At 35.6% G+C, this 25,751-nt stretch overlaps 1 protein-coding gene across 1 annotated transcript in view; it reads right to left on the reverse strand.

The window, feature by feature from the left end:
* The window catches only part of LOC123542370 (pleckstrin homology domain-containing family H member 1-like), a 140,231-nt gene that overhangs the window by 78,945 nt on the left and 35,535 nt on the right, over positions 1 to 25,751 (reverse strand). Inside the window, exon 3 of the mRNA XM_053539950.1 lies at positions 2,951 to 3,013. Coding sequence (XP_053395925.1) covers positions 2,951 to 3,013 — 63 coding nt within the window. The remainder of the gene's footprint in view (positions 1 to 2,950; positions 3,014 to 25,751) is intronic.

Consider the following 25,751-nt stretch of genomic DNA (forward strand, 5'->3'; position numbering starts at 1 on the left):
TAAACTTACCGGCTGCTAAACCCTTACCATGCTGAACACAATTGATTCTGCCTTTGTGACCAGTGCAGTCTGATCATGATCTGCACTGTAGTATATTTTTGGTAAACACTCCTTTTAACAGTTAATGGTACTGTCCAAATTCAAGTTCATTATAAGAATTTAGCAGGTAGCTGTTAAAGCCATGTAAAAATTAGAACAAAATGTCAACTGGAGAAGTAATCTGACTGGCTGCTTATGTCATATGGCTGCTTAATATAGGTGGTAACTAAAAAATGTTTAATTGTATTTGAGCCGCGCCATGAGAAAACCAACATTGTGGCTTTGCGACCAGCATGGATCCAGACCAGCCTGGGCATCTGCGGCGCGGCTCAAATATTTAATTGTATTTCATCAATCTTTAGTCTAACTACAGTTAGTGGGAAATGTTTTTAATGAGAATTTGAAGGCCTATCTGAGGAAGCAACCAAGATATTTAGAACCAACCTATCAGATGCCAGAGTTTTGAGAACGGCCTCCACACGTAACATTGTAACCTCAGAATCAACATATCTGATACTGCCCATTCACAGCCATATTTGGCACCAAAACAACAGCCTCTAGAATGTACACACACATCCTACAAACTACAAAACTGTGTTCTTACATTGTATGGTAAAAATATTTGGTGTTTCCTTTTTTGAACTTTATATACTGTCATAAATATTTCAAACTGGGTCCGTAGAAATAAGTGATTTCTTTAAGTATTACATTATTCAGGACTTGAATCATCACATAATATATTCAGAAAATTTTAATTTCTGATTTTATCAACTTTATTAAGGTTATCGCTGAAACTTAAAACAAGGTGTTGGATTTCAAAAGGCAGTACATCATAACTTCCTAACAAAGTCAGGGAAATTGGACTTTAAAAAAATGCCATCAGCTGAAATACAGGGGAAACAACTCTTACAAAATCATATTACGTGCGTGTTTGAGTTGCGTCCCCTTGTAGTCTAAAGTTTTACTAATATTGCTACAGAGGTCTACAACACTACTGACTGATCAATCATATCTGTCACAGGCCTTTTTGTAAATTTCTTCCTCAGGGACTTTTTCCCTTCATAAACTGACTCCTGTAAACAAAGTCTGTCTCCAGCTGAAAGAGTCTGTTTTTACAGTCAAAACTTCCAAAAATTCAGTTGACAAAAAATAAATGAAAGATTACTATGTATCCAAAAACTGCATCCAAAAAACTGTTATATTAACATCATCTTTCACGCAATCAATTAAAACATATTCCAATGCTGTCTTATATTTCTCACAGCAGACAACACCCATAGTGCTTGACTGAGCCCAGGCGAATGTTGCAACCTCAGTGAAATTTTGGTATGTCTCTACAGTATTTAGTGACGCTACCTAAGATCAATCTTGGTGTATCTCTTAAGGTTTTATGTTTTGCTTCCTCAAATAAATCTTGGTGTATCTCTGTAGATTTAGTATTACAACCACAGCTAACTCTTGGTGTATAATTGTGTTGTATATAGTGTTGTTAGCTTGGATATCTGTTGGCATCTATGTAGTATTTAATATTGCTACCTCAAATAACTCTTTATATATCTACAGTCGAGACTGCCATAACGACCCCCTGAATTTAGCGACTCCCTGTCATATGCGACCCTATTTTATGCTCCGGACGCAATTTACTATTAAAAGAGTCTGAATTAAGCAACTCCCTGCCTTACGCGACAAGCGACTGTGAAATCAGGCTCCCGAATCGATATTTAGACCGTTTTCAGCGACTTTGAGACGCTCCCTCGCAAGATTGTACATGACAGAGTTACCGTTCTTTATCTCGCGTGAAGTTGTTTGAGACGAGAACTTATTTGTTTACAAAAAATGGCTGAAACATAAAAAAGAACTGTTTTGACATTAGAACAGCGTGTTAAGGCACTTGAATTGCTCGATTAGGGAAAATCAGCGTATAAAGTCGCTGAAGAATTCGGAGTCGGTGCTTAAATTAACTTTATTCCTGGTGAAACAAAAATATGGCGGTATTTAACAGGAAACGACGAAGTAAACACAGATTAAAGATGCAGTCAATAATCGAATAAATGTCAATGAACAATTAGTACACAAAAATATAAATATCATAAACCTCAGTGTATAAAATAGTTCAAATGGAACATTTATATTTTACTGCTCCCCTTTATTTTCTTGCCAGATCATGAGCTTAGATTTGTTTTATCAACATCATACGAATGATGCAAATTATTTGAAGTTGATATTTTATCAATATGCAATTAAAGAAATAGTATTTAATCATTTTCCATTCCTACCTTAAAAGAGGCCAATATATAAGTATCCGATATTCATGTACATTAATTGGAAAAATATATGAAACCAGCGTCATCCTGTTAAGTGAGACTGTTTTAAGAGACTCCCTGTCATATGTGACCTTTTTCGCTGCTTCCCAAAGTCGGTCTTTTAAAACAGTCGACTGTATGTAGTATTTAGTATTGCTTCCTCAAATAACTCTTTATATATCTATGTAGTATTTAGTATTGCTACCTCAAATAACTCTTTATATATCTATGTAGTATTTAGTATCACTATTTAGGAATACTCTTGGGTAGGATGTAGTTACAGATAGTTCTTCGTTCATCTTCGCAAGATTTAGAACAGACATGAAGGACAACTCAAATGCAGCTCTCTATGTTTTTGTTTACTTGATTGTATCTATATAATATTCAGTATGCATCACTGTAGGACCATACACTGATACTAAGTATAACTCTTGGTATAACTCTGTAGGATTCAATACTGATACATCCACATTTATCTCTGTTAGGTTTTGTAATGATATCTAAGGTTACATTAACAATATAGTACTGATATCCAGGACAGCACCACATCAAGGACAACTCCCTGCATATCTGTGTAAGCTGTAATACAGATATCTTGAATAATTTACCTTTTCTTCAGCAGCGTCTGCCCTCAGCTCAGCCTCTGTCTTCCGTCTCTCAAGGTCCTTCATCTGAAAATATAACAACAGAAATACATTAACCTTTACCCTACTGTCGGCAAGTGATACTGCCTTTGCAACCAGTGCAGACCAAGATCAGCCTGCACATTTGTGCAGGCTGATCATGGTCTGCACTGTTCGCTATACAGTCAGTAAATTTCATTGAACACCTCTTCAAATAGTTAATGGTAATGCCCAGTGAATGGTGGACCAGTCCATTTTAGAAATTTAGCAGGGATGATATAAAATTTAAACTACTTAACAAAATAATAATCAGCTAACTATCTGTCATTCATAACAAACATCAATAATTATTGATATAATACTGGGACTGTTTATCATACTGTCATAAATACTAACCATTTCTGTATAGTAATCAAAGCTTCTTAAAGTTTCTAGTTTGCAGTGTATACAGTCACAGTCCCTTGAAAAATCAAAGCACTGAGAGGACTGATGTGGGCAGCAGTTGACAGCTTTTGGTAATGGGCATGAACAGTTAGCTTAAGTTTGGTGATTATAAACATTTTCAACCTTTCTTTTACCAAAATCAAGGGGTAAAACTTTGCTTTTACTGTGTCAAATGGGATAAAATAATATATGAGCAAAGCTTGTGTGCTTATTATAAAGTTTGTTAGGTTTGGTTAATTTTGCTCAAAACCTTTTTTGAATTATAAGCGTTTTTAAAACAAATCAATGGGAAACACCCTGCTTTTACCGGAACAAGGGGAATAACAGTAAATGTGAGCAAAGGTCATCGACTAATTGATAATTATGTGTTATTTGGAGATTCTAGTTATAACAAGAGCTTGTAGAACACTTGCATGACTTAACTGACAAGGAACAGAAATTATTTGGTCACTGCGTACTGGACAATTAACGTATTGATCTTAAATCAATAATCATGGGTCATTTACCAGTCTTAAATGACCTCCGTATCAAATGTAATCTTAGACCAAAGCATAATCTAGTTTTCTGGCAAAAAAGTTCTATTGTCAATGCGATATTGACCTTTGACCTACTGAACTCAAAACCAATAGGGGTCACTTGCTGGTCATGACAAATCTCCTGATCTCATGATCCTAGGCCCAAGCCTTCTCCAGTTATCTTCCAGAAACTGATTTGTCTACAGACCGACCAACATGCATCATCAAACATTAATATTTACAACATACCCCTCCTCCTTTGAATGAGGACAATTAAATTTCAAATTAGAAGATGCCCATGTCTCCCTAGTCCCCCAATGCATTGTCGTACAAGAAGTCAATAGAGGATAGGAGAGAAAGACAAAGAGACACTAATGTTTGGCTGCAATAGAGATCATCTACTTGGCATGTCCAATCACCCTATGAAGTTACAAAATTCTGGGTCAAATGGTTCTCAAGTAAACCATGTTCCATGTTCAGGCCCCTGTGACCTTGATCGAGTGAGTCCAAAATCTACAGGGGTCACCTACTCTGCATGTCCAATCATCCTATAAGTTTCAACATTCTGGGTCAAGTGATTCTCAAGTTAGTGATCCAGAAAGAGTTTTTCCGTCTTCATGCCTCTGTGACCTTTCCCTTAAGTCAAGTGACCCTAGAACATTAAGGGTCATCGACTTTGTAATTCCTATCATCGTGATTGAATGTTCTGTCTCAAATGATTCTAAAGTTATTGGTTGGAAACTGTTTTCATATGACCTTAACTTTTGATCAAGTGATTCAAAAATCAATAGGGGTCATCTACTCTACATGTCCAAACATCCTATGAAGTTTCAACATTCTGGGTCAAGTGGTCCTCAAGTTATTGATCAGAAATGGGTTTTCCATGTTCAGGCCCAGCTGTGACATTGACAGGTGATTTTTTTTTTCCAAATGAGATCTCATCTTGGTAAAAGCAGGCTATGAATATATTATACATAAATTACATAGATAAAAGACACTTCAGAATAGTTCTTAAACTAAAAACAACCATAAAAGAATATTTACAATGAAATTAAATGTTTCATTCAATTTTAAAACAACCAAAACAACTACTACTATCTCCAAGATCAGCACACATCATCCTTTGGGATCATGGAGTCCATTCAACATATGTGTAATAAAGTTCTGCTTAAGCTGGCGTTAGGGGCACATTTCATTACCTCTCATGAACAGACTCAATCAAACCGAGTCTAGCTGCTATTATTCTTCTTGGCTGCATTCTATGCATCCAGAGGATCTTTTTACGAATTTTATTGTTCAAATTCAAATATTAAAAACTGGAATTTTTCCAACTTTGTTTGAATGATCTCAAATTTTTTCATTGCAGTTTTCCAAATCCCGCTCTTGTATAATTATCCGAGAAGAAATTGACGCCAGAACGTGAATATTTGGAGACGAAAACACCGCAAATCTAACAGCGATTAAACAGGCGAATTTGTTAAAAATAATGTTTCTTTCAAATTAATTATACTCTTTAATGATATGTCAATCACAAACACCAGCTGGAATGTAATATTAAATCAAACTGAAGTGCATACGATCGTATTTTCGGGAAACACGTACGAATTTTTCCCCCCTCCGTTATGGCTGCAATTATTTTCCTAAGTCGTGCAAATAAAAATTATCTACGTAAATATTATGAAATGATCGTATCTTTCTCTATGAAAAATAAATAGGCTAACACCTCTTCTGTTCATTTCATGCAATATATGTTTCCATAAACCCATTTCTATGCTACAAAGTTCAACGGATGCTTGGGTGCAATTTTATCCGAAAATAGAACGCACGCTGTGCTAGTTAGATGTTTTCTGATCATGTGACCAAAACAAGCTCTTTGGTGTTGTTATGATAATAAAATTTCGATTAACTTCTCTAGCAGGAACTAAGTTTTAATTTAAAACGTTCACAAAAGACGCAACTTGGTTTTAATACCGATTATAGATGTACGCGGATGGTGCTTAAGTAGCCTACTATACTATATTTTCGTAGGTTATTTACAGTTTATTTTGGTCACGTGATGAAGAATTTTTTTGGTCATGTGATCAAAGCAAGCATGCTCATTTTCATACACGTTGTTTTTGTTCTAAAATATAGATTACGGCAAATTTGTACTTAAGCAGTGCATTTTTTGATAAAGTTGAATCTCAGAAGCTTTCTGAAAGTTAAACAGACTTGAATTACGTAAAATTTATGGAGGACATGGAACTACTTGTTCTTCGGTTTCGGATAAGCATTTTGACTGTAAATTTGTGGTATGGTAAATCTGTGGTCATGCTTCGCTGCCAACAAAAATTCTATAATTCAAGACAATACTTATTGTAATTTAATATCTCCCAGTATCTTGCCATTCCATCAAAGAATAAAATCCTGAACAACAACAAAATAACCTCAGTTCCAGTTTCTATTGCATTTATATGATACTGTCTTTCCTTGCTATGTCAACATAAAATGGGGAATTAATCTTGGAAAACCTTTGTATATATGAGGTAATAAGTTTTTATTTGGCATTTATTGTTTTGTTGGATCAGATGAAAGTGGAAATAAAATGTCTTGTTAGTTATTTGACCTGATCAATAGTTACTGTAATCAATGAGCTTGATATCCAGGTCCTACCAGACTTATAACTTTACAAGCTTCAATTATTTCCAAGAATAACTACAAGCTTCAACTTAACTGTCCTAATAGTCTATATTTTGACTTCAAGGGGTATATATTGCTATACAGGAGCCTCCATGGTCGAGCCTCACAACTGGTCTTGAGGTCACGGGGGGGGGGGGGGGGGGGGGGGGTGAGCAAAGTGCTCGAGTTCTCCAGGGTTTCAAGCAAATCAAAACCAAGAAAATATAAGGATAAGATTGGGGACCACATGAATTGCTGAGTGAACCTGGGTGCTTGAGTGAGCCCAGGTGTCCGAGTGTGCCTGGATGCTGAGTGAACCTGGGTACTTGAGTGAGCCTGGGTGTTTGAATGTGCCTGTGTGCTTGAGTGAGACCAGGTGTCGGAGTGTGCCTGGGTGTTTGAGTGTGCCTGTATGCTTGAGTGAGCCAGGGTGTCTGAGTGTACCTGGGTGCTTGAGCCTCCAATGCTCAAACCATTATGCTGTTTCACTGTGTCAACATTTTGAAACTTGTACATAAAAAGACCTTAACCATTTACTTTATGCTATCGTTATTTTGAAAAGCTTATACGAGAATTCCTTTGCTGAGAAACGCTTCTGAGAGAACACTTCTAGCAAACAAGTGGTCATGAAAAAGTGTGTAATTTTTCATTTTTAGACAATTTTAGTATGAAAAGGTTTCTAATATAAATGGGAAGCTTCCATAAAATTAGAGATATCATCATGCTGTGTGAAATATTTTACAGGCTTCAAAAACAAGAGGGCCAAGATGGCCCTAGGTCGCTCACCTAAGAAACACACCATAACAGTGTAAAACATGTTTGACCTAGTGATTTCATGGAAACAAATATTCTGACCAATTTTCATTAAGATTGGACCAAAAAATTGGTCTCTTGCGATAAAACAAGCATTTTCTTAGATATGACCTAGTTTTTGACCCTAGATGACCCATGTTCAAACTCGACCTAGATTTTATCAAAGCAATCATTCTGACCATAATTCATGAAGATCAATTGAAAAATACAGCCTCTATCACATACAAAAGTTTTTTCTTTGATTTGACCAAGTGACCTAGTTTTTAACCTCAGATGACCCATATTCAAATTCGACCTAGATTTCATTAAGGCAATCATCCTAACCAAATTTCATAAAAATCAATTGAAAAAAACAGTCTCTATCGCATACACAAGATTTTTCTTTAATTTGACCTAGTGACTTAGTTTTTGACCTCAGATAACCCATATTCAAATTCGACCTAAATTTCATCAAGGCAATCACTCTGACCAAATTTCATGAAGATCAATTGAAAACTACATCCTCTATTGCATACACAGTGTTTTTCTTCGATTTGACCTAGTGACCTAGTTTTTGACCCCAGATGACCCATTTTCGAACTCGGCCTAGATTTTATCAAGGTAATCATTCTGGCTAAATTTCATGAAGATCAATTGAAAAATACAGCCTCTATCGCATACACAAGGTTTTTCCTTAATTTGACCTAGTGACCTAGTTTTTGACCCCAGATGACCCATTTTCGAACTCGGCCTAGATTTCATCAAGATTATCATTCTGACCAAAATTCATGAAGATCAATTGAAAAATACCGCCTCTATTGCATACACAAGGTTTTTCTTTGATTTGACCTAGTGACCTAGTTTTTGACCCGAGATGACCCATTTTCGAACTCAGCTTAGATTTCATCAAGGCAATCATTCTGACCAATATTCATGAAGATCAATTGAAAAATACAGCCTCTATCGCATACACAAGGTTTTTCTTTGATTTGACCTAGTGACCTAGTTTTTAACCCGAGATGACCCATTTTCGAACTCGGCTTAGATTTCATCAAGGCAATCATTCTGACCAATATTCATGAAGATCAATTGAAAAATACAGCCTCTATCGCATACACAAGGTTTTTCTTTGATTTGACCTAGTGACCTAGTTTTTAACCCGAGATGACCCATTTTCGAACTCGGCTTAGATTTCATCAAGGTTATCATTCTGACCAATATTCATGAAGAATAATTGAAAAATACAGCCTCTATCGCATACACAAGGTTTTTCTTTGATTTGACCTAGTGACCTAGTTTTTGACCCGAGATGACCCATTTTCGAACTCGGCCTAGATTTCATCAAAGCAATCATTCTGACCAATATTCATGAAGATCAATTGAAAAATACAGCCTCTATCGCATACACAAGGTTTTTCTTTGATTTGACCTAGTGACCTAGTTTTTGACCCCAGATGACCCATTTTCGAACTCGGCCTAGATTTCATCAAGGTTATCATTCTGACCAAAATTCATGAAGATCAATTGAAAAATACCGCCTCTATTGCATACACAAGGTTTTTCTTTGATTTGACCTAGTGACCTAGTTTTTGACCCGAGATGACCCATTTTCGAACTCAGCTTAGATTTCATCAAGGCAATCATTCTGACCAATATTCATGAAGATCAATTGAAAAATACAGCCTCTATCGCATACACAAGGTTTTTCTTTGATTTGACCTAGTGACCTAGTTTTTAACCCGAGATGACCCATTTTCGAACTCGGCTTAGATTTCATCAAGGCAATCATTCTGACCAATATTCATGAAGATCAATTGAAAAATACAGCCTCTATCGCATACACAAGGTTTTTCTTTGATTTGACCTAGTGACCTAGTTTTTAACCCGAGATGACCCATTTTCGAACTCGGCCTAGATTTCATCAAGGTTATCATTCTGACCAATATTCATGAAGAATAATTGAAAAATACAGCCTCTATCGCATACACAAGGTTTTTCTTTGATTTGACCTAGTGACCTAGTTTTTGACCCGAGATGACCCATTTTCGAACTCGGCCTAGATTTCATCAAAGCAATCATTCTGACCAATATTCATGAAGATCAATTGAAAAATACAGCCTCTATCGCATACACAAGGTTTTTCTTTGATTTGACCTAGTGACCTAGTTTTTGACCTGAGATGACCCATTTTCGAACTCGGCCTAGATTTCATCAAGGTTATCATTCTGACCAATATTCATGAAGATTAATTGAAAAATACAGCCTCTATCGCATACACAAGGTTTTTCTTTGATTTGACCTAGTGACCTAGATTTTTACCCGAGATGACCCGTTTTCGAACTCGGCCTAGATTTCATCAAGGTTATCATTCTGACCAATATTCATGAAGATCAATTGAAAAATACAGCCTCTATCGCATACACAAGGTTTTTCTTTGATTTGACCTAGTGACCTAGTTTTTGACCCGAGATGACCCATTTTTGAACTCGGCCTAGATTTTATCAAGGTTATCATTCTGACCAATATTCATGAAGATTAATTGAAAAATACAGCCTCTATCGCATACACAAGCTAAATGTTGACAGACGACAGACGACAGACGACGGACGACGGACGCCGGACATCGAGCGATCAGAAAAACTCACCTGAGCATTGCTCAGGTGAGCTAATAAAAACAGATATCTAGTACATTGTTTTTTGTATTTCAAAGATACACAATTTTCTCACTTATGCGATAAAGAGTGAAAATATAATACTGAACTTATTTCTCTGAGAGAAAAAAATAATATCCTTGTATTACAGCATTCGAAAAATATTTGAGCCATGCCATGGGAAAACCAACATAGTGGCTTTGCGACCAGCATGGATCCAGACCAGCCTGCGCATCCGCGCAGTCTGGTCAGGATCCATGCTGTTCGCTTTCATAGCCTATTGCAATTAAGGAAACCATTAGCGAACAGCATGGATCCTGACCAGACTGCGCGGATGCGCTGGCTGGTCTGGATCCATGCTGGTCACAAAGCCACTATGTTGGTTTTCCCATGGCACCGCTCATTCTCAAAATAATCTGCTCCAAAACATTCAACCAGTATCAGTAAAATCTGAATATTCATAATATACATTTTGTCAGTAATAAATTGTTTTCTGTAAGAATTATGAGTAATGGATGAAATACAAGAAGGAAACATATCGGCTTGTTTCTTTGGTGAAAACTTTATTTTATATTTTTTTATTAAAATATATTTTTTACAAAAATATCAAAGGTATTTTTCGGTTATAAGGAGTTCAAAATGGGTAAAACTTGGTTAAACCACTGAAAAAAAAAACATGAAAAGAAATCTTTTTACCAAATGCTCATGCATAGCTGATCTTATAATCTGGTGTTCTGACTCAGTGAAACTAATTTCTTCTATTTCTTCCTTGATTAAGCTGATTTCATAATCAAATCTACTTCATTACCCAGAATTGCAAAAAGAGAAATAAAATCATTCTTAATTGGTCTTGAGGCAGTAATTTGATACTTGCTATTCACAGTAAAATATACCAGTCTATAACAGAAACCAAACTTTGAAGGAATGGTTCCCTGCATATTTTCCCCAAAATTCTTGAAACCAGACCCCCTATGGAAGCCAACAGAGAATATCAAACATAAAAACAGAATCAATATAATTTTCTCTACGGGTCCATTATTTTTAAACAATTGGAACATACGGAGTATAAAATAAGGAACAAAGACAGGATGATTGCCTAATTACTGGATTTTTTTCTGTTTGTTAAAGAATTCATCGAGAAATGTAACTTCCTACAGTTTTCATGCAATCATGCAGTGCAGCCTAAAACTTGATTTTGTTCATTTTCTTAGGTACTTAATTAAATTTTGTGCATCTTTAAAATTTTCTGCCAAGGGTCGTAAATTATAACCCACGGCTTAATGGCTTACACTCCATCAACAGTATAGATAATACTTCAATATTTCATTCCGGAAATTCTTTGGACATCTCTTAATTTGTATTGGTAAATGAAAGTAAACAAATAAAAGCTTCCATTAAGTACCCAATGGGAGAAATGCAATATTTTCCATTTTCATTTGGTGGTTCACACTTCAATTAACAAAATGTATCAATGTTTACATTGATTTATATGTATAAAAATGAACGGCTACAGTTCACTGTGGTATGGTTACATATTGATCGCTGGTCCATTCAATCAGCGACCCATTAAGCGCCAGTAAATTACGGATATACCATGATCCGATTGCATGCTTTCACAGTCTTACAATAACACAGGAGTCATCAAAATTATTGACAACGCCAGAAAAAAACTGCCCACTCAGCGAATTTCCCATATTTCCCGCTACTCGTTAATTGGTCACTATATTGATTAGAAATCCCCAAGTAGGCCAGTAATGTGAGAAAAACATCACTATTGAAAGCTTTAGTATATACAACATCTCCAAATATGAACATGCCACGAGTATGGTCAATTTCAAGATACGGTAACTAATTTAACTGTGTGTACAGCTAATAACTGTCAGTGCCGTGCATGTCTGATTAGGCGCCATGAATTATTAGGGGAGAAATCATTACGAGACAATCCGTTTTCATCTTGCCGTAATGAAAGATTGGAGACTGTATTCATTAATCTATTCCTACTATTCAATATAATATGGAATTGCATAAAGCCTCATAATAATTTTTTAAAATCCATACCAAAATGTTGCTGCAAAGAACTAAAAAGAAAAATACAAATTATTTTTCTGACATTCCAATTTTTAGAATACCAATTTGAAAAGTTTGGTGATATCCCAGGATATTTAAAGAATTTGCTTTTGGGGATATGTCAATTTCTGCTCTGGTAATGTATAACAAGCTCTTCAAACTGACAAACTAGTATTTTTGGCTTTAGTTTAAAAATGTCCACACTTTTAGTGTAAGCCATATACAGATCCTCTAAAATACTCGCATAATTCTTTGCCCGCTATTTTATTGGCTGGCAATAATTAGCCAGTCAATCAGAATTCTCAACATTTTAAACAAAGTGAGAAAATTTATGTTAATCTGGTTCATTCAAAATTGTGTAGTAATTTAGTAATTTTCAATAGTCAAAACCAAATAGTTTCGTTAAGCCAAAATCATATATCATAATACTCCTCAGGCTCTCCATAAAGAGAATGGGCATCTGTTAAGGAAGTTTAAATACAAAAAAAACAACAAAAAACACATTCATAGACTAAAATCAGACAAGCAGTACACTTGTGTTTTACTTAGCAGAGAAATATCAAAGAAAAGTCGGAACAGGAGACACCTACACCAGCAGTAACCCAACTCAGAATATCTCAACAAACTTGTGTGACATATATTTAGGAAAACAGGAGTACCCGAACCTTCTGCATATGCCTTAACAATTTCACTCTTGCTCAAATAAGGGACAAGACTGTGGTTAATATTCATTAATGGGGAGCACTGAGAATACTTTTCAGGCGCCTGACCTAGTTACCATTCAGTCACCTGACCTAGTTACCATTCAGGCTCCTGACCTAGTTACCATTCAGGCGCCTGACCAAGTTACCATTCAGTCACCTGACCTAGTTACCATTCAGTCACCTGACCTAGTTACCATTCAGGCGCCTGACCTAGTTACCATTCAGCCACCTGACCTAGTTACCATTCAGGCTCCTGACCTAGTTACCATTCAGGCGCCTGACCAAGTTAACATTCAGTCACCTGACCAAGTTACCATTCAGGCGCCTGACCTAGTTACCATTCAGGCGCCTGACCAAGTTACCATTCAGTCACCTGACCTAGTTACCATTCAGTCGCCTGACCAGGGTATTCTAGGGAGAGCACTGTGGCTACCTTTCAAATAAAGGAGAATACTATGGCTATCATTCAATAAGGGAGAGCACTTATAATGGCTATCATTCAAAGCAATTCAGCATATATGTCAGTTTGAAGGTCTTGCCACAAGGTTTGTTGAGTGTAAGTATGAACTAAACTGGGTCTTTTATGTGGACTGTAGAACCAAACAAGAGCTGTCCGTAAGACAGCGCACTCGACTTTTCTCAGTGCTTGACTCTGAATTAGAGCTTTGCCAGTAAAAAACTCCAAGTTAAAAAGGGACATAACTCTGTCAAAATTCAAATCAGAGTTATGGGCATTGTGTCTCCTGGTGTAGTCTTTGATAGTAAATAAATATTTTGAGTTTCAAGTCAAAACTTTAATAGTAACAGAGATATCTGACTATCAAAAATTTTAACCAAAAAATTCTAAGTTAAAAAGGAGCATAATTCTGTCAAAATTCAAACCAGAGTTATGGGAATTGTTTCTCCTGGTGTAGACTTTAATGGTAAATAACTATTTAAAGTTTTAAGTCAAAAGCTTTGATAGTAACAGAAATATCTGACTTAATCAAAAACTTCAACCAAAAATTCTAAGTTAAAAAGGGGCACGATTCTGTCAAAATTCAAATCAGAGTTATGGGGATTGTTTCTCCTAGTGTAGACTTTGATAGTAAATAACTATTTTGAGTTTCAAGTCAAATAGTAACAGAGATATTTGACTTTATCAAAAATTTTAACAAAAAATTCTAAGTTAAAAAGGGGCATAATTCTGTCAAAATTCAAACCAGAGTTATGGGGATTGTTTCTCCTGGTGTAGACTTTGATGGTAAATAAGTATTTTAAGTTTCAAGACAATAGCTTTGATAGTAACAGAGATATTTGACTTTATCAAAAACTTTAACCAAAAATTCTAAGTTAAAAAGGGGCATAATTCTGTCAAAATTCAAATCAGAGTTATGGGGATTGTTTCTCCTGGTGTAGACTTTGAAACTATTTTAAGTTTCAAGTCAATAGCTTTGATAGTAACAGAGATATTTGACTTTATCAACAAGAGCGCCACCAAGCGGGGCAATATACGCCCGAAGGCTTACATCATAGGATGGGAGCAAAATTTTAAGAACTTGACTGTTGTAGCCCCAAAGGACTGGAACAACAAAAGGAAAACTTCAAAAAGCAAATCTAAGTCCACAAAAAAAATATTCAAGTCTACAAAAAAAATCCTTATCAGGTACAGGTATGTAAAATTACACCTTAAAATTGGAGGTACCATCCATGTTGTACCACAGAAAAGTGGTCTCGGTTTTTTCCTACGGCCAATAATAAAAAAGTTTCAAAATAAACTATTTATAGTAACATAAAAGGGAAGTAATTCAAAAAAAAATTATTGTGAGTACAAAAAAGAGATCTGTCAAATAAAAACAAGAGCACTGCAATGCAGAGCAATATACACAAAGCAAAATCATATATGACCTTTGACCCTTAAGTGTTACCTTGACCTTGAAGCCAGTCATCCGGAACATGCGCTCTGCACATCGTTACAATGTGGTGAACATTTCTGCCAAGTTTCTCTGAAATCCTTCCAGCAGTTCAAGAGTTACAGAGCGGACACGAAACAAACTGACATGACTTTTGACCCCTAAGTGTGACCTTGACCTTGAAGCAAGTCATCCGGGACATGCGCTCTGCACGTCGTCTTGGTGTGGTGAACATTTGTGTCAAGTTTCTTTGAAATCCTTCAAGGGGTTCAAGAGTTACAGAGCAGACACGAAACAAAGTGATATGACCTTTGACTCCTAAGTGTGACCTTGACCTTGAAGCGAGACATCCAAAACATGCGCTCTGCACATCGTCTCGGTGTGGTGAACATTTGTGTAAAATTTCCTTGAAATCCTTCAAGGGGTTCAAGAGTTTCAGAGCGGACACAAAATTGCTAATGGACAGACGGACACTTTTTCTTCGAAAAGTCGAGCTAAAAATGTTGTTTATTAACGTTTTAAGTTCGAAGGTGAAGGTCATATGAGGGTCAAGGTTATTTATGTATATGTCAGTTTGTAGGTCTTGCCACATGGTTTGTTGAGTGTGAGTATGAACTAAATTGGGCCATTTATGTGTGTTGTAGAACCAAAAGTGTTGTTTATTAAGGTTTTAAGTTTAAAGGTGAAGGTCATATGATGGTCATATGATGGTCAACGTCATTTATATATTAGTTCGTTTGTATGTCTTGCCAAAAGGTTTGTCAAGGAATATGAACTTAATTTGGTTATTTACGTGGGCTGTATCACCAAAAATGTTGTTTACTAAGGTTTCAAGTTTGAAGGTGAAGGTCATATGGGAGTCAAGGTCATTTATGTATAGGTCAGTTTAAAGGTCTTGCCACAATATTTGTTTAGTGTGAGTATGAACTAAATTGGGTTATTTATATTAAGGTTTTAAATTTGAATGTGAAGGTCATATGAGGGTCAAGGTCATCTATGTATAAATCAGTTTGAAGGTCCTGCCACAAGATTTGTTGAGTGTGAGTATAAAGTAAATCAGGTCATTAAAGTGGGCTGTAGGCGCAACGGTAAAATCTCAGATGGATAGTTCAATCACTATATGCCAGGGGGCATTAAAACAAAAGTAAAATCAGTATCAAACTGGAGCTATCACTGAAGGTGAATAATACCCCTAGATGCTGGTTTGATACTGGGAAGTTATCTCTATCAATAGTCTTGATGAGGAAAACAATTAATGCATATCCTCATAAAAATTTTATGATGATGAACATCTATGAACAGTTATTTGAAAATCCATTTAACTGTTTTCAGAGATATGCCTGTGAAAAGGTTTGACAAATGGATCAACAAGAGGACAAACCAATATACATGACTCCTCTCCCATCTGGCGAATATAATGAAGAAACTTAATACAAATGATTGCAAGTAAAAACAAATTTCATGTCAATATCATAAACGTTTTTACTACTAATCAACCCAGGATGGTCAATACAGGTTTTCCCTCAACTTTCTTTGTTGTTGTATTTTAAGGAAATTTGCTAAAACAAATAAACTACTCATTCTATTAGTACTAAGTCCTGTTCTCCACAAATAACTGCCAACTTCATCACTTGAATCACAGGTGGAGGACAATTGATTTCAGGGCACAATGTCTTTCATGAAACTGTTGTAGAAAACAAACACCTCAACCAAGGATCAAACTCACGACCCCATGATCTGTAGATCTGCGCACTAACTACTGAGCTAAGCAGTTGGGCTTAATTATTTTACAAGAAAAACAGAACAGGTACCACACATTTCCATTGCCTAAACTCCAGGCTGGCAGATGCCAGCGTCTGACAGGTCATACATATCTGCAATAAGGATTTTTGCTCTGCAAGACCTGCCTCCAAGATATCTGCAGTAAATAAACAGCATTCCTGGAATTCATTCCAATATCTGGACAAAAACACCCCACCTCTTCAAAGAAAGAAATTCTACAGAATACAGTTATAGTCTGGTCTGTTTTCATTCCTTCTAAATTATGCTTTGTCATGCTTCATACAATTTCAAGAAATGTGGTGAAATTAAATGCCAACACAGTGTAATAAATAATGTTGAAACAATATTTTGTTGAGAGTCTCTGAGACATCTATCAATCTCAAAGATGACAAAGCAACATTTATGGGATTAATGACAAAACATTTTGAAGGAATAAATTTTCATTTTACAGAAAATAACAGCCGACTATACACTTTTTTCCCCACCAGTTTCTTATCAAAGGTGTTGTAAATTTAAAGTCTGAAAAAGCTAAAAGCCAATACTTAAAAATGATAATTCTGAGAAGAATTTCTTGAGCATTTCAGACATTGGTCATATATCTTCTAGATAAAGATCTTTAAGATGAAAAGGAAATTATTTAGAGAGATAAATATTTACAGAATTCTCCAGGACTCTCAAGATAACTGTAAACTCTGACATGAGATGCAGAGAAATTCAATGTCAAGACAAAGTAGCAGAAAATGATATTGAGTATTTCAGACAAATTCAATCATTTTATCATAATTATAATTGAGCCGTACCATGAGAAAACCAACATAGTGGGTTTGCGACCAGCATGGATCCAGACCAGCCTGCGCATCTGCGCAGTAATGTAATGACTAGTAATGAAAAAGTTACAATATAAGCTATTTATAGTAACAACAAAGGGAAGTAATTCTAAAGAAGGGAACTGCGCATGACACTTCATCTCATGATGGTGTATAATTGTGTCAAGTTATATCAAAATCCCTCCATGCATGAAGAAGAAACTTCGGACAAAGTCATTCTTGCATCTGACCTTTGGCCTCTAAGTGTGACCTTGACCTTAGACCTAAGGACCTGGTTCTTGTGCATGACACTACGCTTCGTGGTGGTGAACATTTGTGCCAAGTTATATCAAAATCCCTCTAAGCATGAGGAAGAAATGCTCTGGACAAGGTTTTCATTCTTGTATCCTTTGACCTCTAAGTGTGTCCTTGGCCTTAGACCTAGAGACCTGGTTCTTGCGCATGACACTCCGCCTCATGGTGGTGAACATTTGTGTCAAGTTATATCAAAATCCCTCTATGAATGAAGAAGAAATGCTCCGGACAAAGTTTTCATTCTTGTATCCTTTGACCTCTAAGTGTGACCTTGACCTTGGACCTAGGGACCTGGTTCATGCTCATGACACTCCTTCTCATGATGAAGAACAATTGTGCCAACTTTCATCAAAATCCCTCCATGCATGAAGAAGACATGCTCCGGACAAAGTCATTCTTGAATTTGACCTTTGACTTCTAAGTGTGACTTTGACCTTAGACCTAGGGACCTGGTTCTTGTGACGACGCTCCGTCTCATGATGGTGAACAACTGTGCCAAGTTTCATCAAAATCCCTTCATGCATGTAGAAGATATGCTCCGGACAAAGTCTGTGGACGCCGCCCGCCCGCCAGGGGCGTTCCCATAATACGTCCCGTTTTTCAAATGGGCGTATAAAAATTGGCGGTTTGTAGCCTAAGTCGAAATTGACCTGTATTTTATGATGTTACATCTGCGTACCAAATACTATTTAAATCTGTCAAGCCATTCATGATTATTGTCTGGAAACCATGAGTATGGCAAATTTTAAGTTGGAAAAAAATGGTGGTTTGTAGCCAAAGTCGAACTTGACCTATATTTTATAATGTTACACCTGTGTACCATAACTTTTTTAATCTGTCAAGCCCACTGGCACCAGAACAGAAAGAAAATGCCTCTGTACATGTTATACCTTACCCCTAGGTATTTTATAAGAACAATGGTCATGAACGGGAAAATATACTACCGTATTTACCCTAAGTCTTGGGACACCCTAAATCTTGGGACACCCTTAAAATCTGGAAAAATAATTATTTTTCTTGTCCCTAATTTTTCGGACATGTATTTTCTCAGCATATTTTTCGTCCCTAAGTGTTGGGACTATGGTTGTTACTGATTCAAGATGTAAGTCAAATACCGTTATTATACATTGTATGGTTTTGTATCGATCAAAATGTCAAATAATTATAAGAACCAAAGATTATTTTTTTAACATTTTCGTGTCGTGTTTTTACTTGAAATTCTTTTGACAGTAAAGTGTTTTTTTACCATACCAGTTAAGTGTTGTATATTTTTTTTTTACTGCAGCCAGGAAGTCCGTTTTCCGTTAGTTACTTATTTTTATTTACCACTGACTGGAATTTACCCGCAAATCGTACAGCTATCAAAACGCCATGCCGGTAATTTTCCATTCCACGAGCACGTGCGACCTATCGTAATGTCTAACTTACAACGCCGCTACTTTTGTTTATTGACACGTATACAAAAAACGCGCGTCACACATTCATTTTTTGATTTTATCGCTTCAGATTTTCAACGTAGATTGAGAAGTAATATAATTTGAATTCTATAACGATTTTAAAAAGGTATCGACAGAAATGTAGGCAAAATTCTATAAAAACATTCAAATTTTCATAGAATTACTTGCAAAATTTCAAACAGCGCGATCCTAAATGCTTATTTCTTTCTAAAATTAATAAATGATGCAAACTATAGGCATAAAATTCAGACTTTTGACCAGAAAGTGCAAAAAACAGAATAGAAAAATCTTAAATAATGAAAAAGCGGCAGCAATTTAAAAATATGAAGTAAAACAATTTTTGGCAAACAGATTTCTGTTACGTGACCTCGTGAACGTAAATAGAAAATCGGGACGCGGCTTAAAAAAAAACAAAAACAATGATGTTGTTGCGTTTTTTTAATAAGTTTTGAATGAATTTGTGTGCATGTACATGTATTTTTGACACGACACTTTATAATAAGATATTCTTCTCAAACCGTTTTGAAATTTCCTTGAGGGCAAATAGGTCACAGAGGTAAGATATCCGCTATTATAGTTTGACACGTTTACCTGTCAGTTTATACGGGATATTGCACATTAAAAAGAAGTTTTTTTTCATTGATTTTCACAACATTAGATCTACTTCTCAGCTCTTTAAAGAACCGAGGCGGTACGATCAAACAGTGATGTACAACTTGGCGCGAAAACATGACGTAATGCCATGAAAATCTCGGGGAAACTTCTAATGTCATGATACCGACACACTTTTAGCTCTTTGTGGGGGTGTTAATTGATGATGAAAACAAGGCCAATTACTTTGTTTATCAACAGAATAATTACCGATAATCGCTAAACGTTTATTTTTTCGCTTTCAACACGGGTGGGTGGGGGATGTTAACCGATGACCGAGAATTGTGTCCATATTTTTGGGACACTTTTCAAAATAATTATTTTTCGGGAAATAAGTCTTGGGACAGTGAAAAAAATAATTATTTTATGCTGTCCCAAGACTTTGGGTAAATACGGTAACTCGTTTCAATCGCGCATTTCATACCTAAAACACGCAGTTCAGTAAATGTGTACTATGGATACCAAACAAGTGGTAATTTATCTTCCACTGTGTACCGGTCACATTTCTTCAATACATCTTATCTTAGAAAAACAATGCGTAGTTTATAGTTATTTTAATGTTACACAAAAACCTTGCTTGAACTCCCCTGGTGAAGTTCCGTTCTAGATTACAAAACCATTCTGATTGGCTGTTGTGAAAATGTATGTCAATCGTCATTTTACTACATGTGTTCGCTTAAATGTGAAAATGCAGCATAAATGTGCAAAATGAATAAAATAAATAGAACAGATGCAGACCAATATAGGATTTCAAATTAAAGATCATATACAAGATGAATTTCATTCATCATTTCGAGTTTTAATGTAAAATTGTGATTTTTTTAAATTCTGGTTTTGTTTGTTTACATTTCACCAAACATGTGCATGCTGCCGTGACCTCTAGACTGGATGTTCATTTGGGAAGGTCACGCAAGTTTTTTCTGTAACGTTGACGAAAGCATAAAATATGTTGATAATCTCAGCAATATGGAATATTGAGACAATGTGACTGGTGCACGATGAAAGATTAATTATCGCTTGTTCAATATACTAGGTACCCATTCACCTAACTGCGCATTTAAGATTAGAAATGTACGATTGAATCGGGTTAGTATATTTTCCCGTTCATGACCATGGTTCTTATAGAATACCTACGGGTAAGGTATAACATGTACAGAGGCATTTACTTTCTGTTCTGGTGCCAGTGGTCAAGCCTTTCATGAGTCATTGTCCGGAAACCATGAAAACCAACAGACCGACCAACCAACCAACAGACAAGCTCTGACTCCTTAAAAATATACCCCCAAAACTTTGTTTGTGGGGGTATAATAAACTGACACAGATGGGTTTTTAAAATTACTATTTAAAAAAAAACAACATTGGATGGAAATCAAAAATATTTGGATGCAAGTCAAAGACATCTTGGAAAGTAACTGAGGCAATTTCATAATATTATCATTTTGTTCGCGAATGCAGGCATTGGCAAGGATAATATTCAAAGCTGAGCTGGCCATGTATTTGGATAATTCTGATGTGTTTTTTTGTCTCGTCTGTCCTCCTTACATGACAAACCAAGCATTTATTAGGAAAATACTGCCAAGAAAAAGATGCCCAAACTGCAAAACCAATCTTTCGCAGCAGACGACTCATTACTTATTTCTTCACCCATTTCAGGAAATCTGACACATTAAGTCTAAAGGAGACAAAACGTCAACCTCAACAGCTGTTATAAATATTTTAGAAAGCTCTGAAAGTTATCTCCTCCAAAAGAAATATCCTTCTTCAGGGAGAAGAAAAGTTAGAGCTGTCTCAGACTAATGACGGCATGTTCGGCCATTAAAAAGTTTAAAGCCCTATGTAACCGCACAACACTTAAACTCAAAAATAATTGAGCTGAAAAAGGGGGCATTATTTTGCTAATATGTAAGCCAGACTTATGAAACTTGCCACGTTAAGTCATTCTATGATGCCAAAGATGTGTGGAGAATTTGAAAAAATTTAGTTAAGTTAGTGCTAAGAAAGACCTCTCCAGAACAACAACCTCTACATAACAGTCAGTATTTGCATCTCCCAAAGAGTGTTGCTCTACAGAGGTTGCACTGTATTTAATTTCCAGATAAACACAAGTTATGTACAAAAGGACCCTGCTATGGTTTGTTGGTAAATCAAGGGGAAAAACTCTATAGTGATCTATATTTGTATTAAGCTTCATAGAAAGCCATCAGTGGGTCACTATGTTCTGTGAAAATTCATGAACTATAAATTAAAGGGCAATAACTCTGCAGTTACTATAGAGATCCTGATGAAAGATGTGCATGCAACACTGCCCTACAGTAATTTATATTTGTTTGTTTGTTTTTTTAGGAGTTTAACACCATTTTCCAACAGTATTTCATTGATGTAATGGGGCAGGCGGTTAACCTAACCAGTGTTCCTGTAGAATCCGTACAGTACAAACCTGTTCTCCACAAGTAACTGCAAACTTCCCCACATGAATCAGAGGTGGAACATAAATGATATCAGACAAAAGGTCTTCTATCAAATTGTCATACACCTCAACCCGAGGATCAAACTCATGACCCCGCGATCCGTAAATGTGTGCTCTCCTTACTGAGCAAAGCGGATGGGCTAATTTATATTTTTATTTAATTTCATGAAGATTCATCCATGGATTACTTTGTAATGCCCGAATTTATGAAGTGTAAAATAATTAAAGGGCTATAACTCTTAAGTTAATGAAATGATCCTGACTAAATTGCACTTGCATGATACACAACCCTACAATATTCTCCCCTGTGAAAAAGGTTCATAAACTTCATGAATTTATTCATGAACAAATTCATTAAATAGTTCATGAATAAATATTCATGAGAATCAAAATTTATGTTTCATGAATTTCGATATTCATGAACTTGTTCATGAGTTAAAGATAATATATGAACAAGTTCATGAATATTGAAATTCATGAAACATAAATTTTGATTCTCATGAATATTTATACATGAATTTTAATTTATGAACAAATTCATGAATATTGAAATTCATGAAACATAAATTTTAATTTTCATGAAATTTTATTCATGAACTTGTTCATGAATTAAAAATCATACATGAATTTTAATTCATGAACTAGTTCATGAATATTGAAATTCATGAAACATAAATTTTGATTTTCATGAATATTTATTCATGAACTTTTTGTAAAAGAAAAAAAAAAGAAAAAGAGAAAAAAGTTCACGAACAAATTCATGAACTAGTCAAGAAAACCTGGTAGGAGTTTAACACTATGAAACCTGAGAGATCTGCATGTAATGGAACTCTTTTAACAATTTCGGTAGAGCTTGATACGAGAAAAAATCCTGTAGGTCAAAGTGTTGTTCAGTTAGCCTGGCCAGAGACTGCTTTTTTTAGTCTCTGCTGAGTCAATGTGACAATGACATTTTCCACCCTCAACAAACAACATGTTGAGTAAAACAGTAAACTAGAGTGGGATTGGGAGCATAATAAGAAGTAAACAATTGCTGTATAAAATACAAAACATTAAGTTAAACAATGTATAATTTACTTTAATCTCAAGATTGAAATTCAGCTTTGTTTCAGGGTCGTGAAAACTTGTGACATTTTAAAAGGATTTTATTTTTTTAAAATGAACAATTTATGACAACACCATAATTACTTATTTGATTTTCAATATACTCATATTCCTTTTAGACCATTCCTAACTGTAGTATGATAATTATTTTCTTCTTATTTGCTGCACAAACTTCTAAAAAACTGCTGAATCACATATGCAAAAAATTTCCCAGCATGCAACAAAATAATGGAAACTGATCATGTGACATTATGAATTTAATGTTAATGAACATTCAGGAAATGTTCATGAACTTATTCATTTATTGTAAAAGGTAATAAACCTAAGTTTTATGTTTAATGAATGAACAGTTCAGAAACTCACAATCTGGTTCAAGAACTGCGGTTACACTGAACTAGAAAAAGGTTTTGAATTTTAGTACTTTTAATGAACCTGTGTTCATGAACAATTTTGGTTCTTAGTCTTAGTCTAGACCAACAGTAACTGTTCAGGAACTGGTTCAAGAACTATCATTGTTCTAGAAACACAGTCTAAGAACAGTTTACTGTTATGCTGGTTCAAGAACAGTTCTTTAAAGTTCTTCAGAAGTTCTTGAATGTTCAAGAACTTAATACTAGTTCTAGAACATTTTTACAGGGTCATAACCCTGTAGTCCCTGAATCACAATTTCAATCATTATCTGAATTTCATGTTCAAGTTCATGAATTTCTTAAATTATTTAATGGATTTTCTGAAATGATCATGAACTACATTAATTTTACAAGTTCATGAAATGAAAATAATATTCTTGAACTTGAGACTTCATTAATTTAAGTTAGTGAACTTTTCCTTGTAGTTCATTTTTTTGATTCATGAATTCTTACAAATTCATGAATAAATTCATGAAGTTCATGAACCTTTTTCACAGGGGTCTAAGACTATATTTGTGTAAAATTTCATGAAGGTATCTCAATAGGTTACTAAAATACAGGAAAAAAATGTCTTCTTTACCAAATCAAAGTTAATAACTCTCTTTTTACTTTGCATACAATATGTGAGCAAAGGTCATGTGCTAGTTAATTAGTATGTGAGGTCTGGGGATTCTACCTGAAATACTTTTTGAATTAAAAGCAAACTGTTTACATGCAAAACTTCTGTGACATGGACGTGGGTGCCAAAGAAAGATTGACAACAAAAGCTTTACCACAAAGTCTGCAAAACATTTGGTGAATGCTTCATACACCAACTTCACTTCCAGACTTTTTCTTTCTGTGAAAAGATCTTGCATGAATAGCTCAAGAAAAAGTTTAAGTGAAGCAACATAAATCCCCATTTTAGTGAAATTAAAAAACAATTAAGTTACAAAATTTATTGCATTTAATCATGAAGAAATCTTCTCTATCAAACTTCACACAGGCGTATTCCTTCTCAATCCTGCTCAGTACTTTGAGGTTGGAAGGAGATGAGCAAAGTGCAAGTTATGCTGGACTTGAGCAATGCAAACAGAAAATATAGGAAAAAAGCTGAGATCCACATAAACTGCTTGACTGAGTCAGTCTCAATTTAGTAGACCTATCACTAAAGGTGATCAATATCCCTTAGATCTAAGACACCACTTTGATACTGGAAAAGTAAAATGTTGGGATCATAACCTTTGACCTGCACGAGTGACCTTGATCTCACCTCTAGTGTATTGGGTTAATTTTGTGCATTCTCTGCATGTTATCAAGTTTCATAAAAATCCATCTAGTGGTCAAAATTAACATATTTGACCTCTGATGTTTGTCTATCCATTGGTCTGTGTGTCTAGCTGCTGTCCATCGTCCATCCATTGGTCTGTGTCTCAGTCCATCCATCACATGGATGTGCAGGATGATCTTGGTCTGCACTGATCGCAAAGGCAGAATCACTCGCCGCCAGCAGGCTAAAGGTTACTTTGGATTCTGAATGTCCTTGATTGAAACGCCCACTAATTTAATCCATCAAAGCAAATCCTCTAAAAATGACAATGATTTCGCAGTACATATGAGCCGTGCCATGGAAAACCAACATAGTGGGTATGCGACCAGCATGGATCCAGACCAGACAAGCTCAGGCTCCATGCTGTTCGCTTTTAAAGCCTATTGGGATTGGAGAAACTGTTAGTGAACAGCATGGATCCTGACCAGACTGCGCAGATGCGCAGGCTGGTCTGGATCCATGCTGGTCGCAAAGCCACTATGTTGGTTTTCCCATGGCACGGCTCATATTATTATGATTATTAAAAGAACCTGATTAACGATCCCATAAATAAACTCATTGTAATTGCAAAAGTACGCATTTATTGTAACGACTTGATGATTTAATCTGCTAATCCTTGTGCACTTAAAGTATTAGATGTCAGTCATTCATTAGCATTTCAACTGCATTCACTTCTGATGTTACTTAATCAGAAACAGGAAAAACTGCGTGCAGCATAATAAAGACAAATTCTGGTTCATCAGTTACACTTTAATCAGTGCA

The sequence above is a fragment of the Mercenaria mercenaria genome, chromosome 1 (assembly GCF_021730395.1).
Source record: "Mercenaria mercenaria strain notata chromosome 1, MADL_Memer_1, whole genome shotgun sequence".
Lineage (NCBI taxonomy): Eukaryota > Metazoa > Mollusca > Bivalvia > Venerida > Veneridae > Mercenaria > Mercenaria mercenaria.